We start from the raw sequence: 24127 nt of genomic DNA, 5'->3' as shown, positions 1-24127 counted from the left end.
TAAGCAGGCCCACACCCAGCGCAGAGCCCAACAAGGGGCTCGATCTCACAACCCTGAGATCATGACCTGAGCAGAAATCAAGAATCAGATGCTTAACCGACTGATCCACCCAGGTGCCCCTCAAATGAAAATTTTAGAACTAAATATCTGGAATTTAAAAAATAAAATTCACTGGATGGGCTTAATGGCCAAATAAGATCTCAGTGGAAGGAGAAAAATGAACTTGAAGATAAATCAATAGAAAGTAACCAATCTGAGAGAGAAATATCTAATACATAGGTAATTGAAGTCCCAGAAGAAGAGAAAATGGGGTGGCAAAAATATATATATTTAAAAGCTTATGGGGAGGATCCAATCAAGAGGAAGAGGTTGAATATATGGGAACGATAAGAGACCACAAATAGTAAAAGCTTTTATAGATAAAGAGAAGGGATGGAATCCAAGGTCTAAGTGACGAGATTTGGCTAAGGCAGAAAAGATGCGAACACTTGCATCACAACAAGAGGGAAAAGAGGATAGGATGGGAGCAAACATATGTGGATTTGTGTCCTAGATGGGGATTTTCATTTGATGGCTTCTATTTTCCCTTTTAAAGAGAGAGGCTGAGAGACAGAGCGAAACAGAAGTTCGTTTGCTGCAAGTGCAAGCGTAAGGAAGGGCCAGAGGCTTGAAATCATCACCGTGGGAGAGTGAGATCATCATAGACACTTACTAGTGTTCCCTGGGTGTATTAAGGGCTTGTTGGAACATAGTAACCATGAATTTATGCAGAACCACTATGCCCTGTTGCGTGACTTTCCCAGAGGCTGCCTGATGCAAGCACGCTGGTTTGGGATAGTTGGGATAGTCGGGTTCATCACAGCTGGGGTTTTGCCAGATGGGTGTGACCAAATGACAGAGGATCAAGGTGAGGCATAGACATTAACTCTAAGCTTGATATGGAGAACAGAAAAAAAGTAAGAGGGCTGATGGGGTGGGGTGGGGGATCAGAGAGATCAGCAGGGCAAAGGTGCTGGGGACGGGCAGTGACGGCAGTGGGAGCAGCCAGCCTGCAGACAGGGAAGGGGGCAGAGGTCAGAGAGGGACAGCCTGGCTCTGTGATTTTGGACCAGTTCCCAGAGATACCAAAGCCTCAGTTGTGACTGTGGAGGTGGGTGGCTTGGAGAGAAGACAGTTGGCCTGCAGAGAGAAGGAAATTAAGAAACTGAGAGCCCAGGTGACCTGCTGAAAATGTCACCCAAACCTTTTAACTCTGGGAAACACACTGAGGGTCACTGGTGGGGAGTGGGGTGGGGGTATGGGGTCACTGGGGTGATGGACATTAAGGAGGGCACTTGATGGAATGAGCACTGGGTGTTATGAGCAAGTGATGAATCACTGAACTCTACCTCTGAAATTAAGGATGTACTATGTGTTGGCTAATTGAATTTAAATAAAATAATTTTTTTTTAAAAAAACAGCAAAAAAAAAAAAAAGAAACAAGGAAACAAAATTTCCCCCAAACCAACACTAAATTCACATAGGATGAGAGGAGCTATGAGACAGCTGCTGAGATTGTCGAAGAATGAGGGACCAGGGGGTCAGTAAATGGCAGAGGCTCTCAGGAGGGGAAGAAGGTGGCCTAGCCACACTGCTGAGACTCAGAACAATGGTCTACAGGAAGTGGGAAGTAAGAAAAACAAGCCCCCTGCCTCCCAGCTTTTACACGGGGGTGTGGGAGAACATAAGCAGCCACCGTGTGGGAGGGCTACAAAAGAAGCAGTGTTTGTAGGTGTTTTATTACTATATATTGTTGTATTACTATACAACACATTACCACAGACTTAGCGTCTTAAAACAAGCCCCGGTTCTGACCTCACACCTGTGTGTGTCAGTCCCAGCGCGGCTCCGCTGGGCCCTCTGCTCTTTCAAGGCTGCAGGCAGGGCGTTGGCCAGATTGCCATCTGGAGGCTCGACTGGGGAAGAATCTGCGTCCGTGCTCGCTCAGGCTGTTGTCAGAGTTCATTTCCTGGTGGCTGTGCGGCTGAGGACATCGGCTTCTTGCCAGCTGGCTGCTGGAAGCCGTCCTCAGCTCTTAGAGGCTGTCCTCACTGCTTGGCCATGTGGGCTTTCCCAACATGGACACTGATTTCATCAAGCCAACGCAGAGAGTCTTCTAGAACAAGTCTGTTAGCAAGACGGAGTGGTGTGTAACATAACCTAATCACAGATGTGACATCCCATCACCTCTGCCTATTACGCATTAGAGGCCCAGGTGCCCACGCACTCATGGGGAGGATGTCACACAGAGGTGTGAACACCGGGAGTCAGGGATCTTGGGGGCACCTTCAGGTCTGTCCTCCACGGAAGGGAAGGGGATACGGGATGTGTGCAAGTCACTATGGGGCAAAACAGTGGATGGAGGTGGGAGACCAGGAGTTGGGAGCTGGATTGGGGCAAGCAAATGCTGAGCACTTGAGGATGAGGGTTTGGCAGGGGATGGATGGTGTGACGGGAAGAGGGGTTTAGACTTTGAGTACAAGTTGATGGAAACTGGGTTCTCTGCCTTTCTCCATCCTGTGTACTATGGAAGACAAATCTAATTACTTACAAAAATATGTTGTGTCAAATAGGTTAACTTTGCTGAATATATATTGATCCTATTTTCTCCAAAAGTCTGGCCTCTTTAAAGAGCAGATGGTTGAGGCACATACACTGAGACAGCCTGAGAGGAGTCTTAAAGATAACAGGGAGAAATAAAATGACAGCCCTATTTCCAGGATAAAAGGCAGAGGAGGGCCAGAAGGCAAAGGTGCTCCGGGAGAAAGGAAGAGAGCTGAAGCTGACACTTCGAAATTGGGATCAAGCCTAGTGAATTCAATAGAGTGGGATGAAATGAAATTGTGTGACTGTCAAATAAAATGCCCTGAGGATGATGGTTGATAAGACACTCAAGGATCATAAAAGGGACGAGGAACACATTTGCAGCCCCACTAGGGCATCTGGGATCGAAGTCAATACACGTTCATTTACGACATGGAAAGGTTCGTTCCCATTATAATTAAAATATACATATAGCATGACATATTAAGGTTGTTTGGAAAGCAGCAGCTGGTAGCTAAAAGCTGGTGGTTTAAAGGGGGGGAATAAAATGAACGCCGTTACAGAATATGTATTTCTAAAGGACCTAGTAGGGTTGGAGTTAAATTGGACCAATAAGTGTGAACTCATTTTCTGGCTCTCCCACTAGAGGACTGGAGGTGGGAACTCCTCCTCGCCTGCAGTTCTCACGTGGATAATCGGATTTGCACCAGGAGTGCCCAGACATTGGTCCCTAATAACACTCACCACTTAAAGAAACCAGGGCTTCTTGGAAAGTAGCTGATACCATACCTCTGTGCAAGAAAAATCAAAGCAGGCCTAAGTCTGCTAGACGATGCCAGAAGCATGTTAGTTTCAAAAGATATTTAGGGAAAGGGATGCAGGGAAGGGAGAAAGGGAGGGAGGGAGGGAGGGGGGAAGGGAGGAAGGGAGGGAGGGAGGGAGGGAGGAAGGAAGGAAGGAAGGGAGGGAGGGAAGGAGGAAGGAAGGAAGGGAGGGAGGGAGGGAGGGAGGGAAGAAGGAAGGAAGGAAGGGAGGAAGGAGGAAGGGAGGGAGCAAAGTTGTGGCTGTCTGAGTACCAGAAAGGAAACAAACGTGTGAACACCCAAGTCCGTTTGATATTGAATGTGGCTAAAAAAAAAAGGTGAGTTTCCCCAAAATGTCATTCAATGTGCGTCCCATAGCCAAGTTTTGGTTAATAATCAAGCTGTGGATTTCTTTCTTTTAAGATTTTATTTATTTATTTGACAGAGAGCAGGAGAGAGAGGGAGAGAGCCAAGCAGGGGGAGCAGGAGAGAGAGGGAGAAGCAGACTCCCCGCGGAGCAGGGAGCCCAACGCGGGACTCGATCCCAGGACCCTGGGATCACGACCTGAGCCGAAGGCAGATGCTGAACCGACTGAGCTGTGGCTTTCTTGTACTTGTATCAGGCAGTTCGACTTAAAGGACATGCAGGGATGAAAGATGCACTGGGTTGTAGTTTCTTTAAGTGAAGGTTTGGTGAGTTTTGTGATCGTAGCAGGCCAAATTTGACCACAGGAAGTCACCCCCACAGGTGATGAGCCCGCTGGGTGAAAATCTTTCAGGAGGCACGTCCAGCCCGCATCCCCAGACTGGCCCAATCTCCAGGTGACTCTCCGTATCTGTAACAGCAGAGCAACTGCAAACAAGGGGCTCCCAACCCGAGTCTGTAAGTGTGTACGACCCTAAACCTTTGCCTCAGTCACCTCAGCCCAAGCGTGAGGCTCGTTCGGCCTTCTTTGCCTGCCTAGAGGCTTGGAGATCAATATACAGAGGGTGAATGATGCAAACGTATATTAACATTTTTGTGATGGGTCTAAGGGTGTGAGCGCCAGTCACTGCTGCAGTCATCGGAGTAATCTGTGTTCTGTCTGTAATTTTTGGAACTTTAAAAATTTAATTGAAAAATTTTGTATTTCTTTAAAAATTCACATAACAAAATTAGGCATCCACCATTTCAACGTGTATAATTTTTATCTGCTTTTTAAAGTGTTGGAAAAGTATAAAAGTATGTGACATATTGGACTTGAGATGTTGATTTCATAACTTAGGTGGATTAAGTTTGGTGATTAAATGCTTAAATAAATCTGATTAGATCGACAAGTTGAGATTTACTCTGTTTCATGAATAAGTGTTTAAGTTCTTAGTGTTAAATGCTTAGAGTCTAAGATTTTGTTAGATTCGTAAGTCTGCCTTGTTAGACTTTTGAAGTGCTTAATTATAGCTTAAACAGTCGGAGCTAATTTAATCAATCAAATTTGTAAGTGATATTAAATGTTTAGAGAATTTATGCGCTAAGTGAACATCAATCAAAAAAGTAAAAGACTTAACATGAAAACACTAGCTTTATGAACAAAATAGCAAGATTTAGAAGTTGAACGTGAGTTAATAAAATCAGGCTTTAAATTTACAACTTTAATCAGTTGACAAACATTAAAATACACAAATAGCTTTATTCTTTTCCATGCATAAAATTTCCCCTCGGACAATAAAAACTCAACTGATAGTGGCTTAGCAGTTTACAAACTAATACAAAGTATAGAATGATATTTATTTGTTGAAATGTTGACAGCTGCAGATATTCCAAGTATTCCAAGTATTCCAAGGAAGCACCCTTTTTTGAATTTAGTTTTCTTTTATTCTATTTTTCTTTTACTATTTCATTTATAGTAGCTACCTTTTTTACAAGCAGTGGTGAATATGTTGCTCAAATACATGCCTCTCGCAGGGAAGGAAACCCTGCGACCCACCCCACACTCCATCTCCCAGTCCGTCTCCAAGAGGAATTATTTGGGCTGGTCACAGTCTGGGCAGGGAGCTCTTCTCTGCACCTGGTCAAAGTCCAACCTGTTGCTTCTCAGTGTGCATAGGAATCACCTGCAGACTTGGATTCCAAATGACTGGGATGGGGGGGTTGAGAATTTGCATTTTTACTGAGCTCCTGATGATGCTCTGCATCCAGGACCCGCCCACCTGGAAGCCCTTGAAGGGCATGCTCTGCACACGTGAGCATGCGTGGATGTGGCTCTTTCCAGTGGTCCCAGTTACCTAGGGCTCTCAGCCAGATGAGTGCACGCTCTCTCTCTCCCTGTCTCTCAGGTAAGGGGTTTTCCCTGTGGATGGAACAAAGCATTTTGCTCTCCTACAGTAGCAGGGCCCAGGGGCCCTCATCTGAGGAGGCATTGAGACAACTGCCCTCCCTTCCTCCTCCGCTGATCTCTGATGTGTGGCCTGCCCTCCATCACAGAGATCAGATCCCAGACTGTTTGGGAATGGCCAGTAGGGACGGGAGTGAGGGGGAGTACAGAACAGGAGGCCTGATGTTATTTTGCTGATTTTCTGTGGGATTCCCGCCCACCTCCCCACCCCCCACTGGCTTGTCAGCTCTTGGAGGACTGGCACTTTGATTCTGTTCACCGCTGTGCCCCCAGGAGCTGCGACAGTGCCAGACACATCCTAGGTGCTCGGTGTTTATGGGCTGAATGAAGCCTGTTTTGGCTCCAGGCCATTCAAACCCTCTGGAATTTGACATTGGGGTCCAAGTCTTACGTGATAGACAGTGGTAAGTGCCTTGCTTAGCCTCTTTTGGGCATACACCTCCCTCGAGGAAGGGGAAGTGCGGCCAAGGGCGGGACTGGAGTGTCTTTATGTCCCTTGTCATAACGCCATCTCAGTACCACATCCATCTCTGGCCCAGACATGGGTTCCACAGAGCCCAGGCCAGAGAGCAAGGGCTCCTCACCCAGGGGAGTACGCTGTGGAGGACGCTGAATCAGAGGCAGACAGAGCCGAGGGCTAACGGAAAAACCCCTGAGGCCCAAAAAGCTGCGAGGAGAATGTGATGAGTTGCCAGACTCGAGAGAGCAGAAGCAAATATCAAAGCCAGGGACTACAGCCAGGAATCGAAGGTCCAGTGAGGTGAAGCCAAGAGCAAGTGGGCCGCTTGGAGCTGGGGAGGGGCCGAGGCCTTTCCCTGGGGCAGGCATGTGAGGCTGGCTTTAATGTGCCTCCAGGAGCAGGGCGAGGGCGGGTCAGTCGAGATTAAAGGGGGCCATGGGTGGGGTGGACGGAATGGTATTTCCCCGAGGGCTCTTCTGCTTGGGGCTAGAGCTGGGGAGCTGCACGTGGTCTTAGAAGTCACAAGGCTGATCTTAAATCCCAGCGTCTACTTGCCGACTGCATAACCTTGCCTGAGTTACTTAAAAGTAATCTCACCTTGCCGTTCAGAAGGTGCAAACCCTGGCTCAGCTTAAAATGTGTGTATCCCCAGCAATCTCCGGACTGGTGGGGATTTAGAGAGAGAAATTGGAAAGAAGTCAGCAAAGTCGTTACTGAAGAGGAAAACAGAAGGAGCAATTCGTGCCAAACTTCAGAAGCTCTGAGCCGGGCTTCCAAAGAACGGAGGCTGCAAAGAGCAGCAGATCCCTTTGATCCCGAGACATTGACACGGTCATAGGACTCAGCAGACTTGGTCTGAACATCTGATTGCTACCTGATTACTTCCAGAATGGGATTGCTGGCAGGCCAGCTAGCAGACCCACTTTCCCCATGGTGATGCTTATCTAATTTTTACCTCCTTTGTTCTCCGCTGTCTCCTGTACTCCACATCATCTCTCTGGAAATAGAAGCATTTTCCTGAAAAGGCGAGAAAGCTTTGATTGCGGCACTCCAGGGCTCGCCGGGACCTCCGGGGCCAGCTGCCAACGACCCCCCACCCCACAGCGTCGGGCAAACTCTAGGGCAGAATTTCCTGTGCATACATCACCTGCTCTCCACCTGCATTCCTGCGCCCTGGCTGAGAAGCCAGAAGATGCAGGGTGAGGTATACGAGCTGAAACTCAGTTTCTTCATGTATAAAAAGAAGTTCACAGAATCACGACGGAGCCGCAAAGATCAGGCAAGGCAGTGTGCCTGAAAGTGCTACTATAGTCAGGGTGGTATTATTGTGGTGGTGGTTGTTGCTCCAGCTCTTCACGCTTCAACCACTGTGCCTCTATGTTTGTTGCCAAATCTAGCGATATATCAGTTAGAATTAAGTTTGGCTGCTAATTACAAAAACAAACACAAAGTAAAACTTACTTAAAGAAGAGTTTATTTCTCTCTCATCTGAAATCTGTCCCCAGTTGTTATGGTGCTCCATGGTATCAAAGATCCAAGATCCTTTTATCTTGTTGCTTTACCATGGGTAGCTTCCATTCCTAAGGTCACCTCATGGCCCAAAATGGCTGTAGGAGATCCAGCCATTACATGACAATCCAATCAACAGAAAAGAATTGCTAAGAAGAGCATGCCTCCTCCCTTTTAGGACACTTCTGGAAGGTATAGCTCTCCTTCCCTCATTGGCCATCCTAGACACAGGGCCACATCTGGCTGCAAGGGAGACTAGGAGATAGGGTATTTATTCTGAGTGACCATGTGCCCAGCTAGGACTCAGGAAGAAGGGGAAGCTAGGGAGTCTCTACCACAAATGGTCATTTCTCCATCTTCAACTTAATCTACCTGTCAGCGGCATTTCAGCACTCCCTGCGAAAAGACTTTCTTTCCTTCACTACTGAGAAGGAAACCACACCTTCCCAGTTCTCCTCCTCCTCTCTGCTACCCTTAAATGTTGGAATGACTCAGGGCAGTCCTGGGGACGCCTCTTCCTTCTCTGTCCATACTCTCCTCCCAGGTGATCTCATCTAGCCTCAAGAACCTAAATGCCGATCCAGGTGCCAAGAAATCCTAAATCCAGCCCTGGCCTCTCCCCCTAATTCCAGAATCATATATACAGCTGCTACTTGCCACCCCCTCTTGGATGTCTAATGGGTGTCTCAACCTCCACTCCTCTCCACCCATAGACTTGCACTCCCCAAGTTTCTCCCATCACAGTAAGTGGCACCAGTGACTTCAGCCAGGGAATCTGGAGTTGATCTCCCCACACCCACGCCATCAGGAAGTCATAGTGACTATCTTCAAAATATATCTCAAGGTCCACTTGCTTTCACGTGCACCACTGTGATCTAGATCCCCTAGATCTCCACAGTAACCTCCTGACTGGGCCTCCCTGCTTCCCCTCCTGCCTCCTATTATCTATCCTCACACGACAGAGTGAGATTTTTTTTTTTTTTTTAAGATTTTATTTATTTATTTGACAGAGAGAAAGAGCACAAGCAGGGGGAGTGGCAGGCAGAGGGAGAAGCAGGCTCCCCCCTAAGCAGGGGGGAGCCCGATGTGGGACCCGATCCCAAGATCCCGGGATCATGACCTGAGCTGAAGGCAGTTGCTTAACCAACTGAGCCACCCAGGCGCCCAGAGTGAGATTTTAAATAAGCAAATTGGGACAAAGGGGGTGATTCAACACAGGCATCTACTTTGTTGCCCCTGGAAACTCTTCTAAGATGACCATAAGCGTATTTTATAAGGTGTATATCCTAAAGGACAAAGAGTGCAGGGGAGGGGATAATAGTAACAAAAATTCAGACGTTGGAAAACAGAAGGGTGAGTGCCAACTGATTTAGCAAACCTAAGAAAGCTGAATCCTTGCCCAGACAAAGCCAGAAAGGAACATGACTTATACCACTGAGTCCCCCAAAGTTCAGACTTGATAGCACCAGGTATCTCTGGAAGTAGAGGTAATGAGAGGAGACAGATCCCCCAGCTCCTCTCCTCGACTCCACGCAGCCACGGGACGGTCCCCTGCACTCAGGCAGGAGCCAGCAGAGGGTGACAGGGAGTGGCTCTGGGCTGGGGCGCCAGGTCCAGGAGCAGAAAACAGGGAGTGATGGAAGCGTACATAGTGAACATTGAGACGTCCTCGGCACTCTTCTCCCAACTTGGTTCCTGGAATGCTGGGGGCCGGACAGTTCTCCCCAGTGAGAACCTGGAGGGACCCTTCCCACGGAACCTGACCAGATGAGGAAGAGCTCCCCTATAGAAATCCACTTGCTGACATCAGAGCTGCCAGAGGGCTGAGTGCAGCCCGGGAGGTCAGAGCCACCCAGGGGCTGTGGGTCCCCCTCTGAAGTACGGACAACCGAGGGGGACTGGCTTGGGAGGAGAGGCTCGGCCGCGGGCATCAAAGACCAAGCGCACCAGGAGAAACGCAGCCGGGAGGAGATGCATCAGGTTGGGAGAAGAACCACAGCTCTGAGACCCCCGCTAGCCTCAGCACAATGAGTGCAGACACAGCCCCCCGGGAACATGGACAGCAGATGCCCCAGTGCGCTGCGGTCCTTCCCGCCGCTTCAGCGCGCCCAGGCCTTTCCCACCCCAGCACCCTCGAAATAGGGGTTCCCTTCCCTAGGTCTTCACATGGCTGGCTCCCGTCACCTCAGAGAGGCCTTCGATGCTCACCCACTCCAAAGAAGGCCTCCCAGCCACAGCCTAACAGGAGTGGCCAACTCCTCCTGGAGAGCACCAGAGAGGGAGTCTTCCGGCATGGCCAGCCACCGATGGTCCCCGCCCTGCCGCTCAGCGCTGGGTCGCCGCGTCTGGGTCGCCACATGGCCACACGAATGCCGCTGTGCACGGTAGGGAACGGGGACCGTGGCTGCCTTCCGGTCACATTCTATTTAGACCCTGAAACTTGACTTGCAGATTTTTTTTCCAACCATTTAAAAACGTAAAAACCATTCTTAGCTTCCGAGCTATCCAAAAACAGGCGGCAGGCCAGATACGGCCAAACCCTGTTCTGATACATCATCCTGTTTAATTTTTGTCAAAGCGCTGACCACTTCCTGCTATTTTCTTGTTTCTTTGCCTTTTCTCGTTGCTTCTTATCCGTCTCCCCTGCTAGAACGGAGGCTCTCTGAGAGCAAAGCCCCTGGCCATCTCCCTGGTTCCCTCAGCACCTAGAACAGTGCTTGGCACACGGCGTGTGCTCAACCATGTCTGCCGGGAGCCGGAACGCCTGCTGTGCCGCCTGGGGGGGGACCCCACACCCCCAGCAGCGACGCCCCTCCCAGCCCTGCCCCGCCCTCTCCCCTCTCTCTCGGTTCCTGCTCCCCTTCCTTCCTTTCCTCAGTCCTGAGCTGTAGGCCCCTCTGTGAGGCCCAGGGCTACCCACAAGCCTGAGAGGCAAGAAACACTCCCCCTAAGGCCGCCTGTCCTCTCGGCTCCCAGCGCTAAGGATGAGGGAGCAGTGGTGCGCCGCTGGGCCAGCCCCCAGACCCAGACGCTGACCCGCAAGGTCAGCCTCCTGCTGACCGCCAAGGAAGGGACAGAAGGGGGGAAATGGAGCCTCAGGATAACCCCCTCTGAGGAAGGCCGGCACAAATGCTCTAACTTTTCAGCACGATGTAATGGGGCTTGAGACAAAGAAGGAGCCATCTCTGACCAGTGTCCGGAGAAAAGGATTCCTTGGGAGAAGTCCGGTCCCCAACGTGAGGCAGGGCCACCAGACTCTGAACGTTGGTGCCCACATTCCTTTAACGTTCAAGCCCAACTCCCTGCTCGAACATATGCGCAAGCTACCGTACTCAAGTGATTCGGTTTCCCGAGGAGGAAAGAATGTGCCAGTAGGCGGACGAGTACGGCCGTGACCGGGGCGTGGCGCTGCTCCCCGCGAATTAATCAAGCGGCCCTCGGGCTTATCCATCCCGCCTGTGGGGCAAGGGCTGAGCTCACGTTCCTCACGTGCCACGCTAGGAACCACATCCCCACCAGCCCCTGCCTGAACCTCTCGTTTTGACCACTCTTCAAATCCAGTGGGCTTTGTGTCCTTCTGTGGTTGACGAAGCACCTAATGCTCTGCGTCGACAACTGCAGTGCGCACAGCTCACGCCGGAAGCCCCCCACTCGGGCACTGACAAGGGATTTACGGGGCCGGGATGGCCGCCGAGGCCCCGCACGCTGCCAGCCCGATGGCACGGGCTTGAACCTTACCCGATGTTTTTGGTTTTTTTTTTTTTTGACAGAGAGAGAGAGTACAAGCAGGGGGAGCAGCCACAGAGGGTGAGAGAGGAGCAGGCTCCCCGCTGAGCAGGGAGCCCGATGCGGGGCTCGATCCCAGGACCCTGGGATCACGACCCGAGCCGAAGGCAGACACCTAACCGTCTGAGCCCCCCAGGCGCCCCAAACCTTACCCGTTTGCAGGCACCCCCGAGGGCTTGCTACTGTCTTGGGAGGGACGGCGCTGGCCGGGCGGTGGCTCTCGGGGGCTCTGAGTTCCTGCTCCCACGGACACGCTGCAGTGGATGTTCCCTATCTGGCTCTCTTCACACGACACTTTCAATTCCAGAAAAAGAAACCACTCACACAAAGGCCTTTGTGTAGGTAGCAGACTTTACTGAAGATTTGGGGAGACAAAGGGGGGTTACATAGCAAAAATACAAAAACTTGAAGTTGAATATTAGACATCCATGAGCTTAAAAATAAAAAGACCTTTAGCCATTCCCACCAACTGAGCTCCAGACTTCTACAAAGGTGCTGGGCCACCTCTCCCATCCTCTCTCAAAAGTAAACCAATCCCAATTCCAGACAGTCTCTTATTCACACTGTCCCAGCCCACCATTTGTTCCGTGCTCCCTTTTGAGACCCTTCCCTGGGGCCTCTTTCCCCTCATGGCCACGAAGTTATTTTCTCAGTTAAGAACACTTCCTTCCCCCTGTTTCTGAGACCTGAGGATGAAAGTCTAAGCGCTGTCTCTGCTGGACAGTTCCCACAAAAGTGAGAGCCCAGGGCCTCCTCGTGGGCTCTGGGAGACAGCAGAGCTTGGTGTGTGTGTGTGTGTGTGTGTGTGTCTGAGTGTGAGCATGCGTGTGCATGAGTGTGTGTGTGTGAGTGAGTGTGAGAGGGGTAGAAAGAGCAGAGTCAGGGCAGGTTTTAACAGCCCTAAGTTACCACCATTCACTGAGCGCTCACCTTGAGCTCGGGCTGTCACCTTTCTCCCAACAGCAACCTAAAGTCAAAGCCACTTTATTCCCATTTCCCAAGTGGGGTTCTGAAGGTCTGAGGGGGTGAGCTATTTGCACAAGATTGCATAACTTAGCAGCGGCCAATTCGGCTTCTTAAGAACGACTCCTATATCGCTTGAAGTCTTGGGGGGAAAGCTTCTTGCTTTCATTTCTGGAGCTGACATACCAGATGAAGTAAGCAGGGGTGGGACACAGCAACCACTGGCTATACCTGCCCCCGAGGTAAGACACACTGCTGCTCTCACACCCCCTCTGTGCGGTTTGGCCCAGGTGAGCACCACTGACCCCACAGAGCCCTGCACCAGGCCGAGCACCGCGGGCCGTCAGGAGCTCCCTGCCACCCCCAGCCCTGCCTCTCTGAGCTGCCTGCCTCCTCCCTCCAGCCCGGTCAGCACCTGCCCACTGTCCTCCGAAACCTGCGGCGGGGGAGAGGAAGCAGCTGATGGACTAAGCACACACAGTCTGAGGGGCCTGAGCCAGGGCCGCCCCTCGATCCTCACTCCACTGGCTTTAGTCCTGAAAGGGCAGAGATGGTATCTACACACACATGCACAGGTGCATGCACACGCACCCTAAAGTCCTTCCGTGTGGGGTGCTCACCCCACTCCATGGACGTTAACTGATGGCCACTGAGGCAGTCCGCTCAGTCACTGTCAAGACAAGCGGTCTGTTTCCACGTCCCCATCTCAACCACGCCCCCTGCTAACTCTAGACCTGTCACCCTCATGGGCTCAGGGCCCTTACTCACCTCCCGGGCCCAAACGGCACGGATCACACTGCCTCGTCCACATGCACTCCTTCAGCGCATATTTACTGAGCACCTGCCATGTTCCAGATGTGGTGTTAGTTTACAGAAAGTCACAGACCAAGGAAGCTACAGTCTGCACCCACAGAGGCTGAGTCTAGAAGGAAAGACAGACTCAGGAGCAGACAATTACACATGCTTCTCTGTGGGCCCCAGCAGCCCCAGAGTCCATTTCTAAAAAAATCAAAGATTAAAGATCAAAAAGACTTACTCCCTTGCTTCAAACACTTCCAGGACCTCCCTTCACATGGAGTAAAACCCAAAGTCCTTGCCAAGCAAGGGGGTGCTGGGCTGGGGAGGGAGCTGAGTTCTTTGCCCTCCCCCCTCGCCCCCCGGGTCTGGACAGCTGGCCCAGGGCAGGATCTGGCCCCTGTCGCCCCCGTACCCTAGCCCATACAGCTCTCACTCTCTGCACCTGCCCCACACCCATACCTCCCTGCCTCTGCTCAGAATGCCTTCCCCCACCTTCCCCGGGCCTGCGAGGCTTCCCCAGTGACTCTCACATCAGCAGCCCTCTCTACCTTGAAAGCACTTGTCACAGTCTACATGTCCTGTTACTTGCTCACTTAGTTTTCTTCCTCAATGAAACAAGCTCCCCGAGGACCTCGTCTGTCTGGGTCAGTGATACCTTCCCAGTGCCCACACAGAGCAGAAGTTAAGTAAATAGTTGCTAACTGAATGAATAAACACATTAATATTCAAAGCAAGTTAGTTCACTTCTCTGTGCCCCATTTTCTGCATCTTTCAAATGGGGACAGCACAGCACCCACTGGCTGAGGATTAGAAGAGGTGACAGAGGTCCCTATGTTCTGGGTTAGGAATGGAAGGCTTTTGCCACCCAAGGGCAGGTGTGACTAACCCCTCCGCATGAGGAGGGGTGACCACACACCGGCCCTTGAAGCATGAGTAACAGTTCTCCAGTAGGAGAAAAGGGCAGGGCATGACTGGCCGGGAGAACATGTGGGGCCAAGGCCTAAAGGCAGGGAAGGGCACCCAATTCAGAGGGCGCAGGGCAGTGCCAGACAAGCCCTCGAGAGCGGTGGGCCAGGTGGCCATGGGGGGAGGCATCTACACCTGCACTGGTGGCTGACTGGTCTGGACCTTACAGCTCTAAGTACATGACTTTCCATGAGGCTGCTGAGGTCAGCTCCTGAAGAGAAGGGAAAACGCACAGCTCACACGTGGCCCCGACATCTGCTCCGACTCGTTCCCACCCGTAACGCAAAAGATCATCTCCTTAACTTGTGCATGTGCACCATGGCCGAGAGGCTGCTCACACATCCTCCATGGGTACCTGCCTGAAGGCTCACCGTCAAGCCAGAAGGGTAGGCATCATTCCCCTTATCCAAACAGCCCGAGGGGAGAGGCGAGGAGCGAGGGTGAGGGTTGTGACAGTGACCAGGGAGGGGCGGGGGAGCCTTACACAAACCCGCCCGTGGACATGTGAGCACATGCCGTCTGCTCAGGGCCTCCCAGACCCCACGCCCACCTCCACAGCACGTCTTTTGATGAGAGCCAGCCCCCACATACAGTGGAGTTAGGCAACTTGGCACAAGGTCTAGCAGCAGTCCAGAGGCCTTTGGTTAAAGTTGCTTTTTGATGAGAAGAGGCAGTCTTGGCCCGTGAGGCCAGGATACCGGATAGCTGGCTTCTTTTCCCCATCTGGAATGCTGGCCAGCCTTCGGCCCATCTGCTTATCTAAACACTGCCCATCCTCTAAGGGGCAGCCCCTCTCCATTGCAACCTCCTCCCTGGATCTTCCACACCCTGCTCTCTCCCATCTCTGAACTCCAGTTTCTGTGAGAATCAGGCAACCCCACTTAGGAGTTCTCTGATCTGAGTTTTTAGACTGCAAGCTCCTGCTATTAATAATAATGTGTATTTATCGAACACATTTATGTGCTCGGCACTATTCTAGGCACTCTACATATACGAGGTAGGTACTCTTATTATACCCATTTTACAGATGGGGAAACTGAGGCACAGTGAAATTAAGTAACTTGCCCCAAGGCCACAAAGCTAGTCAGTGGCCAAGTGCCAGGATTTCAATCCTAGCTGTCTGACTCAAGCCCTTGATCCTCACCACCATTCCATAAACACCTCCTAGATGCTGTCTTACTCACTTTTCTATTCCCATATATCTCCCTGAGTGCTGGGCACAAAGTAAACACCTGTAGGTTGAATCTTGGTTCCCTTCTGCTCCAGGCTTCTGGAACTGTGGTTCCCATTAAGGGTGATATGAGGGCCACTAGATGGCAGCAAAGAGCCAGACCCAGGCCTCCCTGAGGGAGGGGAGGATAAACTAATTATAACAACATTTATTTAGTGCATCTTGCACCAGGCACTTATAGACATTAGCTCTCTTTCTCACTAAGTCCTTCTAAGGTAGGTGCTATTGCCCTCCCCTTTACAGAGAGCAAAGGACACCAAGGCTCAGACTGCTGGAGAAATTTGCCCAAGGTCAGACAGCTAGGAATACCAGGACTGAAGCCAGGACCACCAAAACCCTAAGCCCATACAGTTCTCCCAAGAGATAAACCAAGGAACCCTTCGCTGGTTCCCTCGAGGCTCAGGGTGGGTTCCACACCCCTCCTCCATGCACAGGGCACACAGACTCTACTACTCTGGGGAGGGAGTGGACAGCCCGGGCGGGCTCCGAGGCAGTCACCACCTAGCAGGCACCCTGGCTGGGAGGGAGCCCAAGGTAGGACTCACAGAACATCAGAACTGGGTGGTCTCAGAGACCACTGGTCCACTACAGGCCTCTGACCCACTTTCCGGGCCTTCACCCCCACAAAGGATGCTGCGTGACACCAGCCTCAGCACCTAAACTCCACAGGCTGGCCTCCGCACCATCACTCCCAGCCTCCCGGTCTCAAGCTCTGGGCTATGCAATCCACTCCCACCGGGGAGGGATGAAAACTATCTAGAGAGCTCTGGCTGTGTGCCCTTCCAGCCTTTCCAATAACTGTCACCTCCACACCTCACCCAACCCCTGGGCTGGACCGAGCCTCCCTGTTCGCTGTCCTGGGGCCAGGGCACCAAAGGTGGCTAGGACACTGTGCACAAGTCCCTGCAGGGGCCCACATGGGGATGCACAGAACAGGGCCCGAGAGCCTAGCCCCCGAGCCCAGCCCCCGGACTTCCGGCGTGGCCAGCAGCTTGAGTGGCAGCAGAGAAGTCATCCCATCAGGAGCTTTGCATCTGGCGACATTCCTGGGTGAGTCCATGGGGGATCTCTGGGGCTGCTTCTGGCCTGCTCCCCAGTCTGCCCCCCTTCTCCCGCAGTCCCTCCCAAGGCTCAGACAGCCAGATCAGGTCCTCCGAAAATACACACCATCTTGGGTTTATTTGGGGTTGAGCATTGCAGGTTCAGGCACAGTTTGTTCCTGGCTAGGAAGAGTCAGGGCCTCTCGGCTCTCCTGGCAATTCAGGCCCCTGCAGATCCCCTCCCCGTGTCCCTGCACACACGACGTCTCTTCCCCCCTCCCTGCTCCCTGAGTCTCTTATTCTTTCACCAGCCGGTAGATATGGTGCTGAGCCCCATGCTCGCTGGCTGACACCTCAAAAACATATGCAATGCACAGCAGCGTCTCCTGCGTGTCTCTGTTGGTGACCACCTGCAGGGGATGAAAAAGATGGGAGTTAAAGCCCCAAACAAGGGCACGCCATTTGCTCAACCCACCGATCCCCTCCCACCGCACACCTGCAGCGCACCTGTCCCTAGCACACACACACACCTGCAGGATGGTGAAGTTCTCCAGCACGCTGTTCATCATGTACTTCTCGGGCAGGTGCTTCAGCTTGTGGATGAAATTGATCATGTACTCGCACAGCGGCGACCGATGAATGCGGTATGAGTAGTGGCCGTTCTCATAGCGGGCATACTCTGTCTGCAGGACCCAGGGGGCAGCGGGGGCTTAGAATTTCTCTTGACCACTTCCAGCCCCGGCCCAACTCTCTGGGGAAGCTCCATGACCCACTCACTGTCCACCTCCTCCATCAGTGACGGGCAGACCAGGTCGACGAGGGGGGAGCCCAAGAACATAAGCGCAGTGGCACTAGGCAAGATAGGACAGAGCAGTGACGCAGTCCTGGCTGCACACAGACACACGCTAACAGGCACAGTGAGTGCATGGAAGCAGGTGCCACCTGAACCACACTGCTGGGCTGCATCGATGTCCATCTCCTCGGTGCCAGTATGATACTTTAGCTATGCACGATGTGGCCGGGTGCAGGGTACACGGGGTGACAACTGCACTGCATGTGGAGCCGTAATTATCTCAAAATAAACATTTAATTAAAAATAACTCAAAAAGCATTTTATAAACTACTATTGCTGCAGAGCGGGTTCCAGGCACTGGTGCGTTTCCACAGTCCCCAGATGACCGCAGGGGTCGCGGGGCTGAGAAGCCCGGGGATGGGCATGGTCTCTTCCCGGGTACCAGCCTGGCATCTGGTTGTGTTGGACAGGAGGTGGTTACCAAGAACTGCCAGATGTGTGAGGGGAAGAGCTCACTGACTTAGACAAATCCGGGGAAAGAGGTGGCGACAAGGATGAAGGGCATACTGAGGCACGGAAGGGCCTGGCCTAACAAACACACGGGGTGGGGGGGCAGCTCCTACCTCCACTTTCTCTACCACCTGCTTGCCGAAAGAGCAGACCTTGGTGGAACAAGTGATTATCATGTTCTCCGGACTCTCGTACTGGCTGGAGACCCCGTAGAAGGAGCTGCCTTCATCCTCGATGTTGGTGTTGAGGTCTGCCTGGAGAAAGACACAGGGAAGACAAGCAGTGGACAGGTGAGTCAACAGGGGCCTTGCTGGGGGTGGAATGGAGGAGAACCCTGGGGCCACTCCAGGTTCCAGGGCCAGGAAGACATCAGGAGGGCCTAAAAAGAACTGGGAGAGTAGGATCTTGGAAAGCTTCCATGCTTCTCCACACCCAGGCCTGGCATAATGTCAGGGTGTGGTGTCTCAACAATTGAAAAAGAGAACGTTGTCACCTGCATTAGTCGCAGGCCTCTGCTACCCATTTAGGCACCAACACACCCAGCAGGTGCGGCCCCCAACTTTGTCTTTAGGATTCAAGTTTTATAGTCTAAGGCTTTGCTCTTGTTAAACTGCAAACATCTGAATCTATATCAGTCATTTCTATTTTAGTATGAATTTGTCAGATCCTTTCCAGAGTCAATTTTGATGGTGCAGTAAGCGTGGGAACAGAAAGCCAGAATGGGAGACTGGCAGAGGGGAGAGTAGGAGGGGGTGCTGGGACTCCTCTATGTCTCATCCTCCAGTCCAGCTGGTCACTGGACCCTGCCAGTGCTCTTTTGGAAATGGCTCTGGGGGCCGGCCTCTCACCCATCTCTACGGCATTACTGAATCCAGCCACCCTTGACCTTTTTACATCTCTGTTTCAGATTCCAGACGAATCCCCCCCAATGCCAGTCTCCTTCCCTTTGGTTCATTCTCTAACTTCTCTGAGAGTTCTCTTCCAAAAACAAGTCTGACTGCATCCCTCCATGGTTAAAACGCTCTCACTGAGCCCCTTGCCATAAGAGAACATGATGCTCACTCCCCAGCCTGGCTTGGGGGCCCCTAGTCCTCTAGATCAGCTTCTTGCTGTTCCCCAACACACATCTTTTCTTCCTCTGCTGACAGCAGAGCCTAAAGTACCTCCCGCTGGATGTTGCGTTGATTTGAAATTTTCCTCTTAGAAAAGGTGGGGTAAGACTCCTGATTTCACACACACCCCCGCAAGAGGGACAGAGCAGGATCTCGGCTTCAGTTTGATCAGTGAGGCTCCCTGACCACAGGTCCAGCCCAACCCCACACAGCGGACAAGTGACGGGCCCCAGGTGTTCAGGCTCCCACTCCAGCACTTAACTGAATCCGGCAGAGTTACAGGAGAGAGAGGGAGACACTGGATGAGACAATTCAGTGCCTTGGCAGCTCTGAGGCTGCCACTTAGGCATCCCCATCCCCAGAACTTAGGCCCCCCACTGAATCACCCCATCTGAGCCAGGGGTGCTAAAAGAGCAACTTAGCACTCAGAACAAATGCACAGATTTAAAAAGGCTTAGTGTGAGGGTGCGGCCTCTCCTCCCACCTACACAGCCAGCCTGGAATCCCTGCCAGGCTGGACCCGCAGTGCGGCAGCCCTATGAGGCAGCAGAAGCTGTCGACGCAGCTAAAGAATCCGACACCAAGGACTCCTCTACACAAAAATAAGGGGCTCCTCAGAACCCTGGAAGGTTCTGGCACCATTCAGAGACGGGCACCAGGCAGTTCTGTTACTGGCCATTAGGGGATGCTCAGCCATTATGTTTCTCTCCTTTGCGGAAAGAAGTTTTCCAAGAGCAAGAACATTCTCTGGACTGGTGGGGGCTGTTAAATGTCTTACAGCACAATAGAAATATTATGGAGCCACAAAAAATGTTGAGAAGGACCTGTGTTTACTATTGTGAATTGACTACAACAACTGTTAAGTGGAAAAAAAAAAAATGCAGGTTAGGGAACACAATGAGGATGTGTTACTTTCATGATGAAAAAAAGAGGCTGTTTTCATGTTGATTAGATGGCACAGGTTTAGTGCACTCTGCGACAGTTTTAATGAGGCCACCAGGGAGACAGGAAAACAAGGAACTACAGCTACACTCAAGTCAGGGCTCAGCCTCCGAAATCAGCAGAAGTGTTGCAAACCTGCTTCATCCCAGCCCCGGCTGGCCTCCGCCCCCACCCTGGTGTGGGGATGGAGCTGGGCAAGCAGAGGGTGCCCCTGAGTCCCGGTCGGGGTGGACCAGGCCTCACTGGGCTGGGAATTAAGGGCAGATGGGACTGGCACAAGGCCTTATAGTCATGTATAAGGTGAACTGGAACCAAAATCCAGCTCTCCGTCTTTTTCCCCCCGCTAAGTCACATGCTCCTCCTAGGAGACCAAGTTTGCCAGACTTCTTTAAAAAGGAACAGTTTGCTCGAAGTATACTGCAGCTAGAAGCACAGGGCAGAAGCATGAAAAAGAGCTGGCAGGAAGCCGGCTGCCTGGGAAGGGCAGGCACCTGAACACGGGAGGGTGGGTGCTGGCCGAGCGGCAAGGCCTGGGCACAAAATGATGGCTCTCAGACCACAGCCACTGCCGGGGTCCTGTTGAGTAAGGGCGCACTTGCGTAGCACCTACCACAGGCCCTACTATGCCCCTACTGCTTTCTCTTAAATCCACTCTTTCCTTAAGCCCATGCTAAGCAAGGTTATCCATGAAATCAGGGATTCTATTTTTTCTGTGATAATAACTGCAAAACTATTGAAGAAATATTTGTTCGTATGCCACCTAAAAGAACGCTGTGCACCAGCGTCAGGTAGGACTGGCCCAATCCCTCCCGGGTTCTTCCCAGCACACAAAGGTCACAGCTGCCTAGCACCCCCACAGCGCCCTGGACATGCCATGCCCTTCATCACCTTGTGCTGCCAGAATCTGCTCAGATGGCCTTGGCCCCTTCCAGATGGCAAGCACCCTGCCAGAAAGGACTAAGCTCTCCCAGGGCTTGGGCCACGCCTAGGGTGAGGTGGGCCGGTCTCGAAGGCTGCCTGCTGTTCAACCTCTCACCTCTGGGTGGCGCTGGGTGAGAAGAGAGGTGAGCCCCGCATCACCACACACACAGGTCTCGGTCCTAGCCTCCCACTCACCTGGCCCTTCCATCCCTCAGTCACCCACTTATCCTGCCCCAGCCCAGCACAGTCAAGGGGAGTGGGGCCCAAAGAGGCTGAGACATTGTCTCTGCTGTCAAGGAATCCCTAACTGGTGGGACAGCAAGTAGCATAAGTGCGATGGTGTTTGAGTGGTGGAGATAGAGAGGGACAGAGATAAGGAGGTAGTGGGAGAGAGATAAACCTCCCGCAAATGACCATCCAAAGTTGGCCCCAGGGCTGGCCCAGTGGCTGCACGGCACCGAGCCAGGAGATGCAGCCGGTGACACAGACAAGCCCCGCCCAGCACCTCATCTTGTCCTCCGTGCCCCATCCTCCTGACTACTACCCCACCCCTCGCCCGCAGCCGCACTTCCCACACTTCCCGTCCACCCCGGCACCCCTCACTCTAATGGGCTTGGCTTCTCTTTCTTAGCCGAAGAGGAAGGCTGCCCCCCTGCCCTCCTGTCCTCCGAATGCCCCCACGCTCTCCTCCCTCCACCCTATTCATAGCTGTGGTGCGGGTGGGCAGCCCAGGCAGGGCCTGGAACAGGTGTGGGGGATCAGGTGACTGACAGATGAGCCGAGACAGCCGCAGCCCTGGAGTGGGGGCCGGAGGGGCTCAGATTCATTGTCATGTGCTGGTATGTGCCTGGGAGAAATGTCAGGGCCCAAAGGGAGCAGCTGGGATGGGGGCTGGTCTGGGGTACCCTCCTCCCTCCAAGGCCTCAGCTCACCTCTGCCCGGCATTTTCAATTTGCAGACTGGTGTTAACAACCCTGTGTCCAAGAGCCCCCTCCCCCCCACCCCGAGGACCGAGGTGGCCCCAGCTGGTCCCACATGTTGTGGGGAAGGAGGGAGAGACTTCAGCTTCTCAGTTGCCCCTCCAGACCCCGCATGTCCCACCCAACAGAGCACAGCCTCACAACTCAAGCCTTCAGGCACCGCGAAGCCAGCCCTAGGGGAAGTGATTGGTCCGGGCAGCCAGGAGCAGAAGAACTACTACCGCAATCCCATCAACGAACAGCAACTTTCACTGGGGGTGGGCTAGGAGGCTGGGCTGGGGACATCAAAGCTCTCCTCCCACTCCATGAGGGCCCTGGTCAACTCCCCAGCATGCATGCTCAAGGCCCGGGCTGGGAAAGAAGGGAAGGCTTCGGGGGAGGCAGCTTTGTTTCCATGTCTGAGCAGCCTTCCTTTCTAATGGTGTGCGGGGAGCCTCACAACAGCTGATGGCAGGGGAAGGAGTGGCCAGGCCAGGGCGGAGAAGAGGGTTCCAGATGGCTGGGAACACCAGAGCTGTCTGTGAGGACCCCATGGGTGACCAAAAGGCTCATGCTTAGCAAACAGGAGCATTTCTTTTCTCCCCCATCACAGATTTGTACTTCCCTGGAGCCTCTGCCCTCCCCACACAGGAGGGACCAGATGACTGCCAAGGAGCCCTGGCCACCGACATGCCCCCCCGTCTCTGATTTCACATGTCCTCTCCCTGACTGGTCTGGTTTCAGAGAGGGCTTGGCTCTAGGGGCTCAAGCAAGGGGCAGGGGCACCTCAGGGTCCTCAGAGACACAGCCTCCTGCAGGTCCTCAAGAACAAAACTGCTGATGGGTCAGACGGAGAAACGGGCCCAGAGAAGCGGAGATTCGCTCAGGCCACAGCTCTCGAGCGGCAGAGCAGAGACGAGAGCCTCTGTGTCCCAGCTGGAGCCCACTGCTGCCCCCCTGCTCTCCCAGGACACACCAGGAGGGCCCCACCTGTAGCCCACCACGCTCTCCTATATCTGTATACCTGTTATTGCCCCAGGACCCTGAGATCTGCTCCAGATCCTCCCACTTGGAATGTGAGCTCCTGGAAGACAAGGGCCGTGTTGGGTCCACACAGCAGGGGCCATGTGCACAGCCCACGGGCAGAGTGCAGAGGCCACACAGGGAACCAACCTGACCAATTTCCTCAGCACCAACTGTCCCCTCCCTTCCCTTCTCCCATCCATCAGTACCTCCAACTTCCCCGAAAACATCAGAAGGAAGGAGGGGATGTGGGCTATAAGTAAAGTTGGAGAGGAACATTATAATTCCTTTTCCCTACCTGCCCACTGTCACCTCCAGGCAGGACAATCCTCCTCATTTTCTGGAAGGCAAGTCTGGGCTCTAGAAAACCCAAGAAGCCCAACCGCCCAACTCTACGCTAGATGCACCGTTCAGTCTGCCGTCTCCACACTATCACTATTCCTCAGGGCCTTGTGGATCCTTTCTTAGGCAATCTGGAGCCTTCTCCGACAGGAGCAGGGGGAGCTCAGGACCCCGCTTGGAGGGCACCCTAGGCACTCTGTAAGATCGAACAGTTCCGTGTCCTGGTTCCAAGCACACACCCTAGAGACACACTGAGTGTGAATCCCCATTCTGCTGCTATGAACTGGGTGACCCTGGCAAGTCATTTCACCGTTCTGTGCCTCAGTTTCCCCTCTAGAGAATGAGGCCATCAACTGAACCTGCCTTCGGTGTTGCGGCAAGCATGAGACGTGCTGATACGTGTCAAGTGACTAACAGGGCCTGGTATAGCCTTCCACGGAATGCCCTGACCTATTTCACAACACGTATATCACAAGAACGACCAAAGGAAAGAGGCTTACCCTGGCTGGGTGTCTCAAAGCCAAGCCCTTGCTTACTCCATGCCTCAGTGTCCCCCCACTTTGTGAAATGGGAAGCCTAGGATGGTCCTCATCTGGACGGTGGCTAGAAGAATACAGAATTGTACTACTGGCTAAAAGAAGGCAGGAGCCAGTGAAAAAGGCCCCAAATTCAGCACCCCCCCCAGCCCAGGTACTGTTCCCACAAATGCCTCTTGCCAACCAGGCCTTCCTTCTGATCCGAAATTACAACCCAGTGCTGAGAAAGAGTCACTAATCACCTCCCCCAAGCTCCTTCTTCCACATCAAGGCTAAGCCTGGACTGGCTTGGGGGCCTGGAGGAAGGAGCACTCAAGAGAGGGTGCGGGCTTCCCCAAAGGACAGGCCAGGAGCCTCCCTAGACACGCAGCAGGAGACGGGAGCTACGGCTGCCTACCGCACAGCACTGGGGCTAACGGCTACCCACAGCAGCGCCTCTGAGTTCCAGCTTCCATGTCCAGGACTGAAAGGGGAAGTA

At 52.8% G+C, this 24127-nt stretch overlaps 1 protein-coding gene across 3 annotated transcripts in view; it reads right to left on the bottom strand.

The window, feature by feature from the left end:
* Window positions 1-11850: 11850 nt before the first annotated feature.
* The window catches only part of TEAD4 (TEA domain transcription factor 4), a 66519-nt gene continuing 54242 nt past the window's right edge, over window positions 11851-24127 (bottom strand). For all 3 annotated transcript variants that reach the window (XM_032390797.1, XM_032390795.1, XM_032390796.1), the window contains 3 exons: window positions 17928-18068; window positions 17042-17194; window positions 11851-16921 (listed from right to left, as the gene is read on the bottom strand). In XM_032390797.1, coding sequence (XP_032246688.1) covers window positions 16808-16921; window positions 17042-17194; window positions 17928-18068 — 408 coding nt within the window. In that variant the 3' untranslated portion in view covers window positions 11851-16807. The remainder of the gene's footprint in view (window positions 16922-17041; window positions 17195-17927; window positions 18069-24127) is intronic.

This window comes from Phoca vitulina, unplaced genomic scaffold (assembly GCF_004348235.1).
Source record: "Phoca vitulina isolate PV1807 unplaced genomic scaffold, GSC_HSeal_1.0 scaffold59, whole genome shotgun sequence".
NCBI lineage: Eukaryota > Metazoa > Chordata > Mammalia > Carnivora > Phocidae > Phoca > Phoca vitulina.
This window is presented reverse-complemented; position numbering and strand designations above follow the sequence as displayed.